Raw genomic sequence first — 17,128 nt, 5'->3', positions numbered from 1 at the left:
TGAAGTATTACCAGCTGAGACTTGAAAGCCATTCTAATTCCACACTATACATTGCAAAAGTTGCTGGAGGTCAGAGCCTCAATTTTAACATTTTGTTTTAAAAGCAGTGGCCTGTATAATTAGCATTAGCGACAAACAGCAGCCCCATAACTTCTTATGCACCATTTAAGCAATTGCTTCCCAGGCAAAACTGAAGCGTTCTGCCCAAAATTAAGGGTTGGAATTTAAGAAATTATGATATGACAGGGTATACACAAGTGGCCATAAATGCTTGCAGCTGTCAATCATATTTTGCTGGACATTTCGGGAAGAGCAATCTGTGTGGGAACAAAGGCTTTGCTGAGAAAAGGTGCTGCTCTGGTATCATACACTGGAATGCCTTGTCAGGAAATCAGAGCCAAGTAATTCTGTAGAGCAGAACCTCTAAGCAGTCAGTACTACACAGCCATTAACCATTGCTAGTAATGCAATAATTGTATTAACTGTAGAGAGACTGCAGCCCTCAACATACACCATTCTAAGTTCCTTGATGTCAGTGGGTTTAAGAAGGATATCACTCTTTTTAGGATTGTACTTTCAATCAGCTCTTTGCATCTGTGGAAGTTAGAAATGCACCCCCAATCTGAATCATTGTTTTCAGGGGAAATGTCTGAAGAATTACAACACATACTGGTGATAAAGAATGGAGAGTTTTAAACTTAATAGATCAATTACAAATTAATGGGTGACCAGAGTCAGACGTCAATCACCTGAGAATTTTTAAAGAACATGAATGCAAAACTGCTGTTCTGTTAACAAAAATATGCAGCTTCATTAAATTCATCTGCCTCACTAGAGGGCTTGAAGGTTGCTGATTTTTTTTAAAAAACAAACTGAGGGATGAACAAAGAATTGCAGACCAGTCAACCTACCTACTCTCCCAGGAAAATTAGAACAATACATTGTTAATATTAAACACCCAGAAGAACAAGCCTTGCTAAGGACAAATCAGCATGGCTTCTATAAAAGTTGTCCTCCCTTGCAAACTTTTTAGAATGTTTTCAGGGTATCACTGAATCACAGAGAAAGTAGATAGGGATTGTCTGCTAGGTATCATGGCATCATTAGATCCTATCACTTCCCTTAGCAAAATAGATCCAAGTGGGCAGCTGTGTTGGTCTGAAACAGTAGAACAAAGTAGGAGTCAAGTTGAACGTTTAAAACCAACAGTTTTATTCAGAATGTAAGCTTTCGTATGCATGCATACTTCTTCAGATGAGGGGATAGAGTACCTTAGCAAAGTTTGAGCCTGCCTCTTCCACTGAGCTACTTCTCAGGCTGGAAGAAGGCCTCAGACTTTGCTGAAAACAGCCTATGGATCTGAAATTCACCAAAAGCTCCAGAGTAAACTGAGCAACTAAGGGATAAAAGAACAAGGTGTCTTACAGATCTGTAACTGATTAACAGATAGGAAGCAGAGTGCTAAATATTTTTGCAATGGTTCCTCCCACTGTGATAAGAGCTACTTAACTTATTCCTATATCTAGTCAGGAGATGAGCAGTGAGGCAGCCAAGTTTTATAGATTTTCACAGACTGTGAAGAACCCCAAATGAATCTCTCCAAACTGACTAAATGGGCAATGAAATGGCAAATGAGATTCCACTAGCCCAATCCTATGAAGAGTTAATTCAGTACAAGACTGCTGAAATCAATGGCTTTAGAGCTGACTAAACTCTTCAAAGAACTGATGTTTGAATTGACTCTGATGACCCACGAAAGAAGCTCCTGTGTAGAAGAACAGTGAAAAAGGTAAACTCTGTTCTGGGAATTATTAGGAAAGGGACAGAAAATATAAACCTATATGAATCTACAGTGCTCTGACATTTGGAAAACTCCGTACAAGTTTTGATCTCCCCATCTCAAAAAGGGGAATATAGGATTAGAAAAGGCACACAAAACAGCAACGAAAATCATATATCAGTTGGTACATGCACAACAGGTTGTACATCAGGTTGTGTGTGTGTGTACATGCACACAGAACAGGTACGGACCTGTGAGGTTAGTGTTTGGGGTTTATTGTTTTGTGTATTTAGAAAAAAAAAGATGCCCCCAAAAGAAAAAAAACATTTAACATTTATAACATTTACTAGTATGAAAAGAACAACTAATGACAACTTATTTTGTCTTACATGGGGGGCGGTTACACAACGAAACAGATTAGCAGTGGGTTCAGTATAGGCAAAGGGAAGCGCTTCTTCATAAACCACATGACTTATGAGGTCACTGTAAATGAAGATCCACTAGTTCAGTTGGCTTTGAACAGGCTTCAGACAAATGCATAACAGAGGACAGACCAATCATCAGTTATCTGCCATGATAACGAAATGAAGCTTCTACATTTAGTGGCAAAATACATTTGTGATTCAAATGCAGAGATACGTGTAGTGTTGATGTCTTCAAACTGTGGTTGTGGGCCTCTTAGAGGAATTTGAGTAGCCACTGTTTTTGTGGTATGGTGACCAGAATTGAACACTGTACTCCAAATGAGGCTGCACCAAATGAGGGGCATTATGATACTGGCTGATTTGTTTTCAGTTCCCTTCTTAATAATCCTCTGCATAGCGTTGGCCTTTTTTATTGCAGTTGCACACTGTTTGGACATTTTCAGTGAGTTATCTACCACAACTCCAATCTTGGTCAATCTCCAACAGTTCAGACCCCATCAACATGTATTTATATTTAGGATGTTTGGCCCCGATGTGCATTACTTTGCACTTGACCACGTTGAACTTCATTTACCACATTGACGCCCACTCACCCAGCTTCGGCAGATCCCTTTGATCTCTGGTTCTCACCATCCTGAACAATTTAGTGTCATCTGCAAACTTAGCCACTTCACTGCTTACAACTCCAAATCATTAATGAACAAGTTAAAAAGCAACAGACCCAGTACTGAGCCCACTGCTTACCACCCTCCAAAATTGCCCATTTATACTCACTGTTTCCTATTTATTAGCCAGTATTTGATCCATCAGAAAGAGGACTTGTCCTTTTACCCCATGACTATTGAGGTTAATTAGAAGCCTTTGATGAGGAATTTTGCCAAAAACTTTCTGGAAGTAAAGGTAAACAAAGCCTATTGGGTCCCCTTGTCCACATGTTTGTTCACCCCCTCAAAGAACTCTAACAGGTTAGTGAGACAAACAAGTATGATCAACAAGTATGATCCATGTCTAGTCTTTTCCCACCTGAAATCAGTAGAACAGGGAAGTGTTCAGTTCCAACTTATAACATCAATCTGAAAAATGATCCATTAAGAATTTATGCCTTCCATCTCTATGTTGAAAGACTAACAGTGTAATTCCGAACAGACTTACACACCTTGCTAAACTCACTGTCTTCAATGGATTTAGAAGCCTGTAACTTAGAAGGGTATAACTCAGTTTACGATTGCACAGTAGTTGTTACATTTGTACATATTTGCAACCACGTCCATGGTACCATAAAAGAACTAGGCATATACAATATCCTTCAGCTTCTCTTTGGATTCACCTGCTTTCTCAGATTCCACTCCCACCACACATATACATATATATCTACTCAGCAACCCTACTTTGGGAAATCTTGCCACAAATGTTAGAAATAAGCTATCTTCATTAAATGTCTTCTGTATAGTCCCTATGTTGAGATATGTTACAATTTATTTTAATCAGTGAATTAATTGATTGGCTGATTAAAAGCAAGCCTGCTAATTATTGGCTGACAGCCGCTAACAGTAATGTGGTACTTTATAGCATCCAGCTGAGACTTTAGGGTAATGGATAAAAAAATCTCATTAAAGTTCATGAATAAAGTAGTGGCCCTATTAACCAAACCAGTTAAGCCAAAATACTAGGATTTTGTCCCATTGGCTAAATAGCTTAAATCCAAATTTACTCATTTAACAGATCGTTGAACGCAGATTTACCTGTAAAGGTTATGTGGAATATTAGTAGTTTAGGTCTAATCTTGCAAATATTTTCGTATCTATTTAACCTACATCTATTTAACTACAATGGATAATGTGCTATTTTTTACATTGCTTCATCTTTAATATCCTCCATTTCTACAAGCCAATGGACACAGTGGGTTAGATTTGGATCCAAAGCACTGCCAGCAATCAGACTAGGTCTTCTATACTTCCCTTTTCTTCCTCCAACCCACCAAGACTCCAGAAATTCTTCACTTAAAAATAATATGGGGAGAGCAAAACAAAAATCCACGGTGGAAGAAAGACATTGGCTAAAACTGTCCTTCCCTCCCTCACCAATGGAAGAGCAGTTCTGCTGGCATCACTGCCATTACACCGGCACAACAACACTTTCAGATCCAACCAGTTACAGTTATCACTCACATAGGCAGTGCTAGTCATCCCCAGATATACATCTGTTTAGGCAAACATCCCCCAGTAACTGAGAATGCTAATGCTAATAGTCAAATCAGGAAACATTATACATTTTCAAAAGAATTTGCTCCAGGTGTGGAAGATGGGAGTATACAACAAAATCTCCTGAGCAGAAAAAGTTGCATCTTTTAAAAAACTGGGTTTGGCTGCTTATCTCTGGTTTCTATTTTGGGAAGTACAGGACCAAGTCATTCTGTATGGTTTGGGAAAATAGAGTGGTCAACTAGATGACTGTGGATATAACCAACCATTTCTCTGCTGCTGACCATATTCTCAGCAGTGAGTTTGATCCAACCAGATATTCCACTGGTGAAAAAAGGAGGAGTGGGTCCCTTTTGACCACTGAAAAGGCTATGCTACAAGTCTTGGGACCAGCACGGATAAACACCATGTGGGATGGGGGCTACAGTGAGCGCCCCTCCTTACTGTTAAGAGAGATCGAGCAGAACAACTGGCTGCATTCAACCCACTAATTTCATTGGTCTGTGCCCCTTAATGACAACCAATTAAACAAATACAGGAATATCCACCCACCCCCAAAAGACGTATCAGGGATGATATACCCAGCCAAGAAGTATAATGGACTCCTTTTTATATCTGCATAAAAACTGGACTCTCAGACAGAAAGCAATTTTGTGTTTGAAACATATGTGGGATATAAGACCCTTCTTAGACAAAAAAACAACAACCCTCTGTTCTTCCAATTCTATCTCTTAATATGTGCCATGGCTTATGCAGCTAAAAAATTATGTTAATGGTATACTCTATTAAAGACTTAACAGCATCCTTTCATCTTATAAATCAAAACACATAATAAACTGTTTCCTTCTCCGGGCTTCCACCAGCACAAACCTACCAATGGAAACCTCTCCCCTCAACTCTGACAGTCAGCTTAATGATACAGCCAATAAAATTCCATTGTACACTCCTACAGCTGTTTCCTAGGTAACCATCACAGAGCCATATAAACTAGAGAAATGCAGAGGAAAGAAAGGAACAATGCAGCAGCAACCCCATCCTATAATATCTGAAGAACAGCTTTAACTTCCCCCCCTTTCCCCAGCTGATTCATGCAGAGAAAGTTATTCACGAAGTTGAAGTGTTGCAGTCTCCTGTTCATATAATAACTGGCAAAGAATGGCCCAGCACAAAAAATCTGAAATCCAGCTATACAACTGACTTGATTTTAGCCAGGAGTGCTAAATTCACTGTTGTGTTACATGTGGACATCACATGTAGGTGTCCACCATTTGATGTGTGCCCTGATGCTATTTTGCAGAAACACTGGGCCCAACATAACCCAATTTGGATCCTAAGCCTTGCTTTCACTTGTGCTGCACCTTTTCCCACTGCACAGGATGCTCCTCCATGTGGAGTGTGTTCCTCCATCACTAGATGGAAGCAAAAGACCAGCATCTTTCAACAGCAGGAAAGTGTTTGGCATTACTGAACGTAATAAATAAACTGAATGTAATAAATAATAGAATTAAAAGTACTGCATGGCACAACAAAGAGCTGCCCCCATAACTGATACAACAAAAGCAGAAGCAAGGCTTGGGATCCAAATCATAATCTTTGGCAACATGTATACAATATCTGGAATATTCCATGTCAGCACAACTTTAAAAAATGACATCTATGCAAGCTGTTGGGAGTTCATGTAGTCCAGGAGCTAAATCCTCTAAGTGAGAGAACGCCCACCTCAAATCTTGCCTCTGCCCTAAATTTTCTAGGAGTCCTTACAGACACCATTCCCCAGGAATCAGTTCTTCTCTTGTGTACAGCGTGGTCTGCACAGCAGGGCTGTCAACATTTTTGATTAAGTGCTGTCAAGTTGCTTCTGACCCTACAAATTAATGACCTCCCAAACACTCGTATCATGAACAGCCTTGCTCAGGTCTTGCAAATTGAGGGCCATGGCTTCCTTGATTGAGTCAATCCATCACATGTTGGGTCTTCCTGTTCTCCTGCTGCCTTCAATTTTTCCTGGCATTATTGTCTTTTCTAGTGACTCTTGTATTCTCATAATGTGACAACAGTACAACAGCTTCAATTTAGTCATTGTAGCTTCCACAATGTAGCTTCAGGTTTGATTTGGTCTAGAACCCATTTATTTGTGTTTTTGGAGGTCCATGATATCCATAAAACTCTCTCCCAGCACCACATTTCAAATGTCTACTTTTTAAAAATATACAACTGCTAAATATGGTCTTAAAATTGTCTTGAGAGTTGAATCACACAGAAAAACTGGGGTGTAGCTCCTGAAATCTTCCCTGGGTAATTTATGTAGCTGATGTCTTTTCATGAAGATGTGGGACCTCCAGGAACAGGAAATGGTGGTACCTGGAGTTCAAGGAGGAAGGGGGGGATGGAATCTGCCAAAATTGCACACACACACACATATATACACGGAAATTTTCATTAGGATCCAACCCTATAGGTGTGGTGGGGACTGGGATGTCTCCTACAGACATAAATAAACTCAGGTTGTGCCAGTATATCTTCACACATAGTTAAATGTACATTTCTTTACCCAAAAATGGACTTCTGAGTCTTCAGCTCCAAGCCATGGATGGCTGAACTAAACATGCCCTATTTGCTCTGGGTACACTGCAACAACAGGCAGAAACAACTTGCTCAGATGCAAAGAAAACTGGAAAATGGGAGTATAGGTAGAGTTGGTCTTAAAATTAAAAAAAAAAACCTGAGCAAGGCTGTGCTGAGACTGAGAGCACAAAATGCTATTACACCAGGTAAAATGGGGAAAGTTTGTCTGGAGGCCAGCTGAACAGCACACTGCAATATTGGCAAGGGCCATTTCTTTTTTCCCACTGGAAGGGTACAGTCTCAGCCTGCAAAATATCAAAACAGTTTTGCTAAGTTCTCTTCCCCCCCCCCTTTTTTTTAAGAAAAAGATGTTATTTCAAAAGCTGAGAGGCAGAATTTTTTTGCCCAAGATACTCAGCACATCATCCTAGATCAAACAAATTCCTTTTTGCCTTCTAACTTCAGGTTATTACTATGGGCCCCCCAAAGCTTCGGAATCTATTCTGTTGGAAATGTCTTGTTGTTGCATACACAGCTGACCACATAATTGGTTAGACATATTTCTCCAGAGCATTCTTTGGAAAGCAGGACAATGTTATAAGGAGAAACAAAAGAGAACCCTGTCAGGATAGCCTTGCCTTCTCTGCTTGGCAATTTTCTTTTATTGTGATGCCAGCAATCAGCTCAGAACTGCCAGACCAAAGTTTCAGTGACACTGCAAAAGCTCATTCCGTAATAGTATCACAATTTGATGTTCCCACTGTAGAAATTGTGCAGATGTGGAGCTCTGGAATCAACAGGCCACAAGTCTAAATAAGCAACACCCATTACTTAATCAGGAACTGGAAGGATGGCCCTTCTGATTCTACTTTCCAGAGGACAGCTCTGCAATGTATCTGAGATCCAAATGAATTATTAAGGTCTTTTACTTCTGGAGACATTAAGAAGCCAGGCAGTGCAACCAATATACAAGCAACGGAGCACCCAGCTATTGATGGCACACCAAAGGATAATGGGATCCAATGAAGTCGCTCGCCAAATTTATAGAGGAAAAGGTGCTCAAGGCTTGCCAAAAAGTCAGAAAACATGATTTAAACAGAAATACAAATCATAAAAGCAACACTTTTAATTCAGTCAGTGGTTCAGCACTGCCAACATCCCTGAAGAAACACATCATCTGAAAGTCCCCCCCCCCCCCAGTTCATAGAACAGGAAGGCACTTTGGCACTGCTGAAAACCACTCTTCCACGGTGTTACATCCAGACAGCAGGAACAAGTTTAACACTGCAAAGAAATTACAATTACATGGCTTACAGGACTACTTTGCTTTTCAAAAAGTCATTCAAAACTGTTTAAAACACCTGAGCTGTATAGACAATAACAAGTGGCAAAAACAGGAGCGAAATCGGAGTCCTTGAAGTCATTCATTTATTCTACAAAAACAAAGGTCTTCCTAAGCTAACCCATGTGGTACACTGAGAAGGGGCAAGCTTTGGCTTTGTGGGTGGCGGCTACCATCCAGAAGGTGACAAGTCTTAACCCTCCTTGGACAAGACAGCATTTTTAGAGGCAAAAAAGGGAGAACAGAAAACATCACCCCTCTGAGACACTGGCAGTCCCATCATGCATGGGAGAGAGTCCAAGTATTCTCGGTACACGCTGTCAAATTAGAACTGGCCCCCCCAAAGTCCAAAGACCGTATGCATTTCTCCCCTCCGCCTCACCACCACTCCTAAAAACGCCAAGCAAGACAAACTGCAAAGCCAGGTTTTCAGCATCCTTCAACGTTCTGCCACCTGGTGGGACATTTCCTCAAACTTTTATGAGCCGGAGGCTCTGCACTAATTTCACGTCCCCCTCTCTGCAGCACACGCGGCCGGCATCCTCGGTCCCCAGCTAAGACCAGCCTCAAGTCATGCGGGACCACCAGGCCCTTTCACGTGAACCTTAATCGACCTCTTGAAGCTGATCCTCCTCGCAGAGCATAACTGCAAGCGGAAGCGTCCAACACAAAGCTCTCCTATCCCAAAACTCAATCACCTCCCAAGCGTTACGGGTTTGTTTGGTTTTTTTGCAGAAGGCAGCCTCAAATCGGCCACTGAGACACGTCAGCTACTTGCCCACCTCATCGCCCGTCTGAGGCGTACTGGGCTTTCTTTTTCTTTTCTTTTTAAAGCAACAGGGAATCATCCAGTTTGCAACGATGACTTCCCTTTCAGGGTGACATCAAACCCGTTTGAAATGCAGCGGATCTCAAATCAAACAGTAACACAGTCATTCACGCAGGGGGCCTCAGCCTGCATTTTCAAGCATGCCCCCAGGGACAGAGGCGAAACAGACCAATGCTGAAATCCCCCCCCCCCAACCTTCTCGTCTCCCCTCCCCTCTTTCTTTGCAACACACACACACAAGACATGACGCTAAGCTTCATGGCACTTTCTGAATGCAGGACGATGCAATGCAACAGACATGCCCTCCGGCGGTAGGCTTTGCCCCCCGAGGGCTTCTGCAGCCGACCTTACCTTCATCCTGCATTCTCTGCAAACACAGGGTCAGGTTCTTCCTCCAGCCCGGCATCCCGGCACAGGGTCAGCCTGCTGTAGCTCAGAAATATAAGCCTTGGTGGGGAGGGGAGTGGGGGTGAAGCTTTTCTCCTTCGCAAGCCTAACCGAGAGTCCCCCCCCCGCCAGGCCACGCCAAAAGTGCGAGCGGCTCCAGCGACGCCGAGCTGGCGACGGAGAGCGAGAGAGGCTTTGCAAGACTAGGCATGGATGTGTGCAGCGTGCTCCATCTGTGTTTTGGACCGGTAGGAAACCACGGAAGGCGGGGAGGGGTGGGGAGGAGGGCTGGCCGAGGCGGCGACGAAGGGGGGGGGGGCGGCTCAGTAAATAAGGCTGGCGGGGTGCGACGTGGGGATCTCCCGGTCTATTGCACGGGACCAGGGTTCAGCGAAGTCTTTCTGCTTCTCGGGAGTAGGAAGCTGCAGTTCCCAGTCTCAGGGGGGGGGGAGGGGAACGGGAAGGTGTCGTACTAGGGGAGCAGGAGGAGAGGAGTTCACGCTTGTGACTCCAGGTTTCCGTGGGAGAAGGAGAGCCGCGGGCTCTGCAATCGCGGCTGGGTGGCCGGCCCACCTCGCTGGCTGCACGCCCACGGCCAGCCTTCGCCTTTCATGCCCGGCGGCGGCAGAGTCCTTGTGGCATAGCCGAGCGGGAGCCTGGGAAGAGAGCAGCCTGGAGGCGCCGTTCGCCCAAGCGGGTGGCGGCGAGTATTGTTTGAGTCTCAAGCGGAAGCTCGGCCTCCCGCAGCACGTGTGAGTGCGTGAGTCTCTGGGGTGAGAACAGAAAGGCCAGAGACTTGGGCGGCGCGTAGTATTTTTATTTAAAGGCCGCTTTACAAGAGACAACATCGACCCCCCCCCCCTTTTGAGAGTGGGGGGGGTCTCTTAGGAAGCATACGGAATATGTGGTTAAAGAAAATCTGTGGTAGACCTCATAGTGGCGCCTGTAGGAAAGAGGTTTTCCGCTTTGATTCTACAGCGGGGAAAGTTGTGGGGTGGGGGGGTGAGAGGAGGTAGTCGCACTTCCAGGGAGCTGAGCAAGGCGAAGTGTTGGCGGCTGCCTCCTCCTCAACCGTGCGCTCTGTCAGGGCCTCCGGGGGCTTTCAAACCACCACGGTTGCATCTCATTACATTGCCCACGCAGTCTGACCGCAAGACCCGTCTGACAAGCAGAGGGAAAAGCTGTCACTTGGTCCATGCTGTTGTGTCCCCCCCCCCCTCCTCCAGGGACGGGGAATGGGAGGGGGAGGGGGGAAAGTAACATTAGGCATTATTGAGCCATGTACTTTTGGCAAAGTGGGATGCAAAAATGGACTTGGGCAGTGCAGGTTTAAGTATGATTACCCAGAAGTGAGGCCCTCTGAGTTCAACAGGGATGGTTTATAGTAACTGAGCTGAGCCAAGAAGACTGAAAGATCTGTGTTAACAGTACCATTGGCATTCCACACGTCCTGCCTCTTAGCACTATGTGCTGTTTGGACTTCATTGGGCCACAGACTGCAGAGGCGCACTGCATGCAGAGCTGCCAAATGTACCACTTTGATTCTTCTGCTGCTTTTTTTCCTTGGGGTGCAGATACATGTGCTCATATGGGCTTTTTTAAGGATGACAAATAGAGGGACACCTGGTACCTGTCCTTGGTAAGTCCCTGTCCATATTTTGCCTTTGGGGATGCCTTGTATGAAGAATGTGGGTGGGTTCCAGTTCCTTTCTTCTATGAAAGTCAAAAGCCTTTTCATTATGAAAACCATCCAAGAAACACACAAAACAGTATGCAAGTGTTCAGCTTCTCCAGAACTCTTTGTCATGGATGTTAGAAAAGAAAAGAGGAAGGGAAAAAAAGATGATTGAGGGCCAGCTCTGAAATCCTCTCTACTTTGGATCATGGCAGCTACCTGCAGATTCTTTTATCAGCTGCAACTCTATGCATAATTACTTGACACAGTGGGATGTACTTGGGAGCAAACATGCTTAGGATCTGGCTGTCAGGCTCTTATTTGTCATTAGTGTATTTGCATGTTGATGCATGTACATGAGTGCTAAGGTATCACACAAAGTACATCCTGCCATTTCACATGCTGCAGACTGGGCAGCAAATTGGTTGTGTAGCATATAAGACAATTGGTATATAGTCTCAAACAAAATAACATCTCTGTTTTTAAAGCCATGTAACCAGACCAAGGCTGTGACTGAGTTTCCTACATAACACCCTGTTGTCCTTCCATCCTTGTCCACAACTACCTAAATGTGTTTGTGTGGCAGCTCTTCTATTTTAAGATTAAATGTTCTAGGAAATGTGTGCATGTGCGTGTTCCCATGGAACACGTCTCATAGAATCATAGCATTGGAAGGGATCTCCAGGGTCATCTAGTCCAACCCCCTCCACAATGCAGGAAATTCACAAATACTCCCTCGCATCCCCAGTGACTCTTTGCTCCATGCCCAGAAGATGACAAACAAACCTCCAGAATCCCTGGCCAAACTGGCCTGGAGAAAATTGCTTCTTGATCACAGTGAAGGTCAGCATTTCCCTGGATGTGTAAGAAAGGGCCATGAGAACTAAGCATTGATGCATCCCTTTCTGCCCGCCTTCTCATGGTCTGCCTAATTCACAGAATCAGCGTTGCTGTCAGATGGCCACCTAACCTCTATTCAAAAACCTCCACGTCTTGACGAAGCCTGTTCCACTGAGCACCCACTCTGTTAGGAAGCTCTTCCTAATGTTCAGCCAGAAACTCTTTGGATTTATTTACAATCCATTAGCTCTGGTTCAACTTTCTAGGGCAACAAAAAACAACTCTGCACCATCCTCTTTAGATGACAACCCTTCAAGTACTTGAAGATTGTGATCATATCACCTCGCAGTCGTCTCCTCTCCAGGCAAAACGTACTCAGCTCCTTCAACCTTTCCTCATAGGACTTGGTCTCAGCCAGTTTTCCAGCACATTCCGCTTCAGAAAGGACCCAGTGCAAAACCAGGTTATTATTACAGAGTAAATTAATACATTTTGCAGAAGCATGATGGCGTACTGGAAAATATCTTCTTTGCATGAGTGCTGAATTTTAACATGCATTTTTACTGCCTTCCTTCATCCATGGTGAGCTCAGTTGACATAAAACAACTAATTCAAAAGCAGACCACAGTCATGAACCATTGTGGTATTTATATATAGTAAAAGTAGACCACAGTCATAATGCAACCCAAGGTATACACCAAACAGTCAAAAGGAGCTTATAATCAGCAATACTTCATTATTAAAAGTGGCAGAAATCAACCAAAGAATACCACCTTCAGCATCTGGGCCTCATGTGCAAAGCCACCAAATTCTATGCTGCCATTTTGTTGCAATCTTCTGGCTAAGCAACAATAACAGAAACTGAAATGGCTTTTTTAAAGGTTTCCTTTTCTTCACATGGTATGAAACAAGTTTGTACTTTCAGACTAATTAACTGGATGACCTAGAACCACAAGTGATGCTTCTATGATATGCTCTGTTAAAAAAGAGAGAAAGGAACAAGTTCAGTTCAGGTGGCTGTCTTAGTTTTAAGCAAATAAGCATTTCTCACCTATAAGTGGAAGCCTGAAGTGAAACAGTCTACAAACAAGTGAAGCATGCATCATTGGTTTTGATACTCCAAGCTGAAAGGAACAGACACTGTTGTGGGAAGGATACAACATAATCAAAAATCCTTTCTCTGAATTTATAAGGCATTGGATTTCCTTGACCCCTGGCATACAGCTAAGTAAATCACAGCTTTGAAGTTCACTGTTTTGTCTTTAGGGTAGCAAACATATATCTGCACATGCACATACCTATTTGTTTGAATACAGTGGCAGACCTAGGCCATGGTTTTATATTTTGCATTTTTACAATGGCTCATAAATAGTTAAGAATTTCTGTCTGCTGAAACAAAAATATCTCACTGATTTAATATTATTATGCCAGAGCCTTAAAAACAGGGATAACAAAGAAACTATTTATTGTGCTTGCCACAGTGTTCATGTTTTTAATTTCCTGGGGGCAAAATTCCTTAGACTTGACTGGCAGGTCTTTCACTACTTCACCAAGCCTTTATTAACAGACTGGTAGGTCTCAGTATGGATCTGTTTCCATTGAAGCCGTGATTCCAATGTGTGTAGCGACAGATAACCTTTGCAAGATTACAAACCAAACTCTTGTTTTTATGGCAGTGCAAATAACTCAGCACATTTGCGACCTGGTTTCTTTGAGGACCCTTTTCCCTTCCCTTCACCTTGAGGAAGTAGGAACATTAAGGATCTTCTTGGGTAACAACTAGTTATGTTAAGACCATTTTGAAGAGGGGCTGTGGCACACTGAAAGCACTAAATTCCCATATCGCCCCATATGCAAAGTGGCCAGCTGGATTATTCCGTCCCTCTTTTCTGGAACTAGGTTGGCAACCAGGGGAAGAAACTGGTCTATTCTTCCTCATATGTGTGTCTCTAATTTAGATCTTACCATACCATGCTGCACATACGTTACAACCAAGTTGTGGACCAGATCTGACATTTTCCCACTGTCATCTCCATGTTTGCCATTTTTGGATGTGCAACATCTTTTCAAAGGCTACAGTATAAACCCCTACTGTTTAGTTTTTGTTAATTATGAATCATGCATAAGTCAAACAATAAAACAGTATTTTTATGTTCATGTCTTTTCATTTATTATTGAATTTACAAAGCAATAAAGACACCTGGTTTCCAATGCTGGTTCATGCCTGCTGATGTCATTTGTGGGGCTTTGCTGCGGGGACGGGGGGAGTCAGTTCACTCACTTGATAAAGAATATTTTAAAAAATACACCTGATTAAACAGAGCTACAAAAATGCTTTTGAAGCTTCCCTTTGTCATTTGTCTGGTTATTCACTGGTCATTAGAAGCTAGGGTAGATGACACAGTTATCTAACCAAGCAGAATAATCCTTAAATTCTGCAAATGCAGAGAGCATTTCCTTGGAAGCCATTGTGAGAGGCTCAGAGCCCACTCACATGGCCACTGCAGACACATTTTATAACCCCATGATGAATTTAGCCATGCTTCCATAGGTTGATTTGGTTATGTGTTTACTTCAACATATGGCATTATCAGGGCTTTTTTTTGTAGAAAAAGCCCAGCAGGAACTCATTTGCATATTAGGTCACACTCCCTGACATCACCATTGTTTCACACAGGACTTTTTAAAAGAAAAAGCCCAGCAGAAACATAGTTGCATATTAGGCCACACATCCCTGACACAAAGCTAGCCAGAACTACGTTCCTGTGCGTTCCTGCTCAAAAAAAAAAAAAAAGCCCTGGACATTATCATAGACACAACTGTGGTGAAATGGCAAAAAGTCACCATGGACTGGATGAAAATCATGGATTGCCTCAACTGACCTAAATAAATCATGATCCATGGAAGTTTTTGTTTGTTTGTTTTGTAATTTTGGCTTCATTTATTCCCCAACAAGTTCTTTTTGAAGGCACTTTAAAAAAAACAGAGCCACCTAAATTACCTCCTCAGACTCTCCACTAAGAATTTTTGTCATACATAGAAAAGATCTATTCTGTAAGTGAAGCTTCTTTTATAGGTTTGGGGGGGGGGGTTAGGTCCAGCTTTGTTTTGCCATTGGGTTAGTAAAGTCTAACTTCTTGTTTCTTATATAAGATCTTTGTAATTTATTTATTATTTAGTGCATTTTTATCCTTGTCCTATCTCCAGGAAATTCAAGTTGGTATACATTGTTCTCCCCTACCCCATTTTATCCTCAAAACAACCCCATGAGGGGTTTGGCTGACTAGAATGACTGGCCCAAGGTCATAGACATGGTTCTGCTGTCTCTTACTCACATAGGCATCATAAGGGTGTTGTATAGTCCCTTCTGTATTATAATAATAATAATAAGATGATTATGGTGATGATGCATCAACTAAGTCCAAGGTGATGGTTTCTGGACAGAAGTCTCATAATCTTTTCTGAAAACATTTGATGATAACGAAGACTTTAGTCACAAGTACGACTGGGGCAGTTCTTAAATTCTATCAGTCCAAAGGAGGTTTCCTGATTTGTTATGTATTGTACTTAACCAGAGTTCTTCTGCAAGTGTTTAGAAACTGAAGCGCTCCATTACCCTCCAGGATCCTGATGCCTGCATTCTGATTGGCTGTTCATTTGAATTGGCCAATTGAACTGGGACGCAAGGCATGTAGCAATGAACATTCAAATGAAGGATCCTAGAGAGATCAATAGGGCAGATTGCCACCAACTAAAGGGAGTATGTTATTCCTTCCCCAACTCACTGTATATATTGCCTGTTCTCCAGTTCAGTTCTGCTTAATACAGTTATGCTTGTTACCCATGGCTGAACTCACTATTTTACACTGATTGAAACAGTTTCAAGGCAGAATCTAAGTAAAGTTATTGTTCAGCTTTTCTACAGGGTTGATATTTGAGGCTGAGATGACAGCACACTCACGAATCTGTAGATAAGACAGAATTTTTAAAGGAGAATTTTGACTCTGTCTCAAGGTGCATTAGCTGCCTTTCCTCCATCTAGTCATCTATGAAGGTGTTGTTTTACTCAGCAGCAGAAAAATAGTGTCTGGGTTGCTGATTATCTCCCCTCCCCTCATCCAATATCAGTTAGAACATAAGAACATAAGAGAAGCCGTGTTGGATCAGGCCAACGGCCCATCCAGTCCAACGCTCTGTGTCACACAGTGGCAAAAAAAATTATATATACACACACACTGTGGCTAATAGCCACTGATGGACCTGTGCTCCATATTTTTATCTAAACCCCTCTTGAAGGTGGCAATACTTGTGGCCGCCACCACCTCCTGTGGCAGTGAATTCTACATGTTAATCACCCTTTGGGTGAAGAAGTACTTCCTTTTATCCGTTTTAACCTGTCTGCTCAGCAATTTCATCGAATGCCCACGAGTTCTTGTATTGTGAGAAAGGGAGAAAAGTACTTCTTTCTCTACTTTCTCCATCCCATGCATTATCTTGTAAACCTCTATCATGTCACCACGCAGTCGACGTTTCTCCAAGCTAAAGAGTCCCAAGCGTTTCAACCTTTCTTCATAGGGAAAGTGCTCCAGCCCTTTAATCATTCTAGTTGCCCTTCTCTGGACTTTCTCCAATGCTATAATATCCTTTTTGAGGTGCGGCGACCAAAACTGCACACAGTACTCCAAATGAGACCGCACCATCGATTTATACAGGGGCATTATGATACTAGCTGATTTGTTTTCAATTCTTCCTAATAATTCCCAGCATGGCGTTGGCCTTTTTTATTGCAAACGCACACTGTCTTGACATTTTCAGTGAGTTATCTACCATAACCCCAAGATCTCTCTCTTGGTCAGTCTCTGCCAATTCACACCCCATCAACTTGTATTTGTAGCTGGAATTCTTGGCCCCAATGTGCATTACTTTGCACTTGGCCACATTGAACCGCATCTGCCACGTTGACGCCCACTCACCCAGCCTCAACAGATCCCTTTGGAGTGCCTCACAATCCTCTCTGGTTCTCACCACCCTGAACAATTTAGTGTCATCCGCAAACTTGGCCACTTCACTGCTCACTCCCAACT

The 17,128-nt window shown here is 42.8% G+C and overlaps 1 protein-coding gene across 1 annotated transcript in view; it reads right to left on the bottom strand.

Moving 5' to 3' along the window:
• GRIP2 (glutamate receptor interacting protein 2) overlaps positions 1-9,815 on the bottom strand; it is a 637,553-nt gene extending 627,738 nt beyond the window's left edge. The window contains exon 1 of the mRNA XM_060239631.1: positions 9,494-9,815. Within this exon, the coding sequence (XP_060095614.1) occupies positions 9,494-9,548 (55 nt within the window). The 5' untranslated portion in view covers positions 9,549-9,815. The remainder of the gene's footprint in view (positions 1-9,493) is intronic.
• Between the last annotated feature and the right edge of the window lie 7,313 nt (positions 9,816-17,128).

This window comes from Heteronotia binoei, chromosome 5 (genome assembly GCF_032191835.1).
Source record: "Heteronotia binoei isolate CCM8104 ecotype False Entrance Well chromosome 5, APGP_CSIRO_Hbin_v1, whole genome shotgun sequence".
Taxonomy (NCBI): domain Eukaryota; kingdom Metazoa; phylum Chordata; class Lepidosauria; order Squamata; family Gekkonidae; genus Heteronotia; species Heteronotia binoei.
Note: the sequence above shows the minus strand (reverse complement) of the source record. Positions and strands in the feature narration are given on the sequence as shown.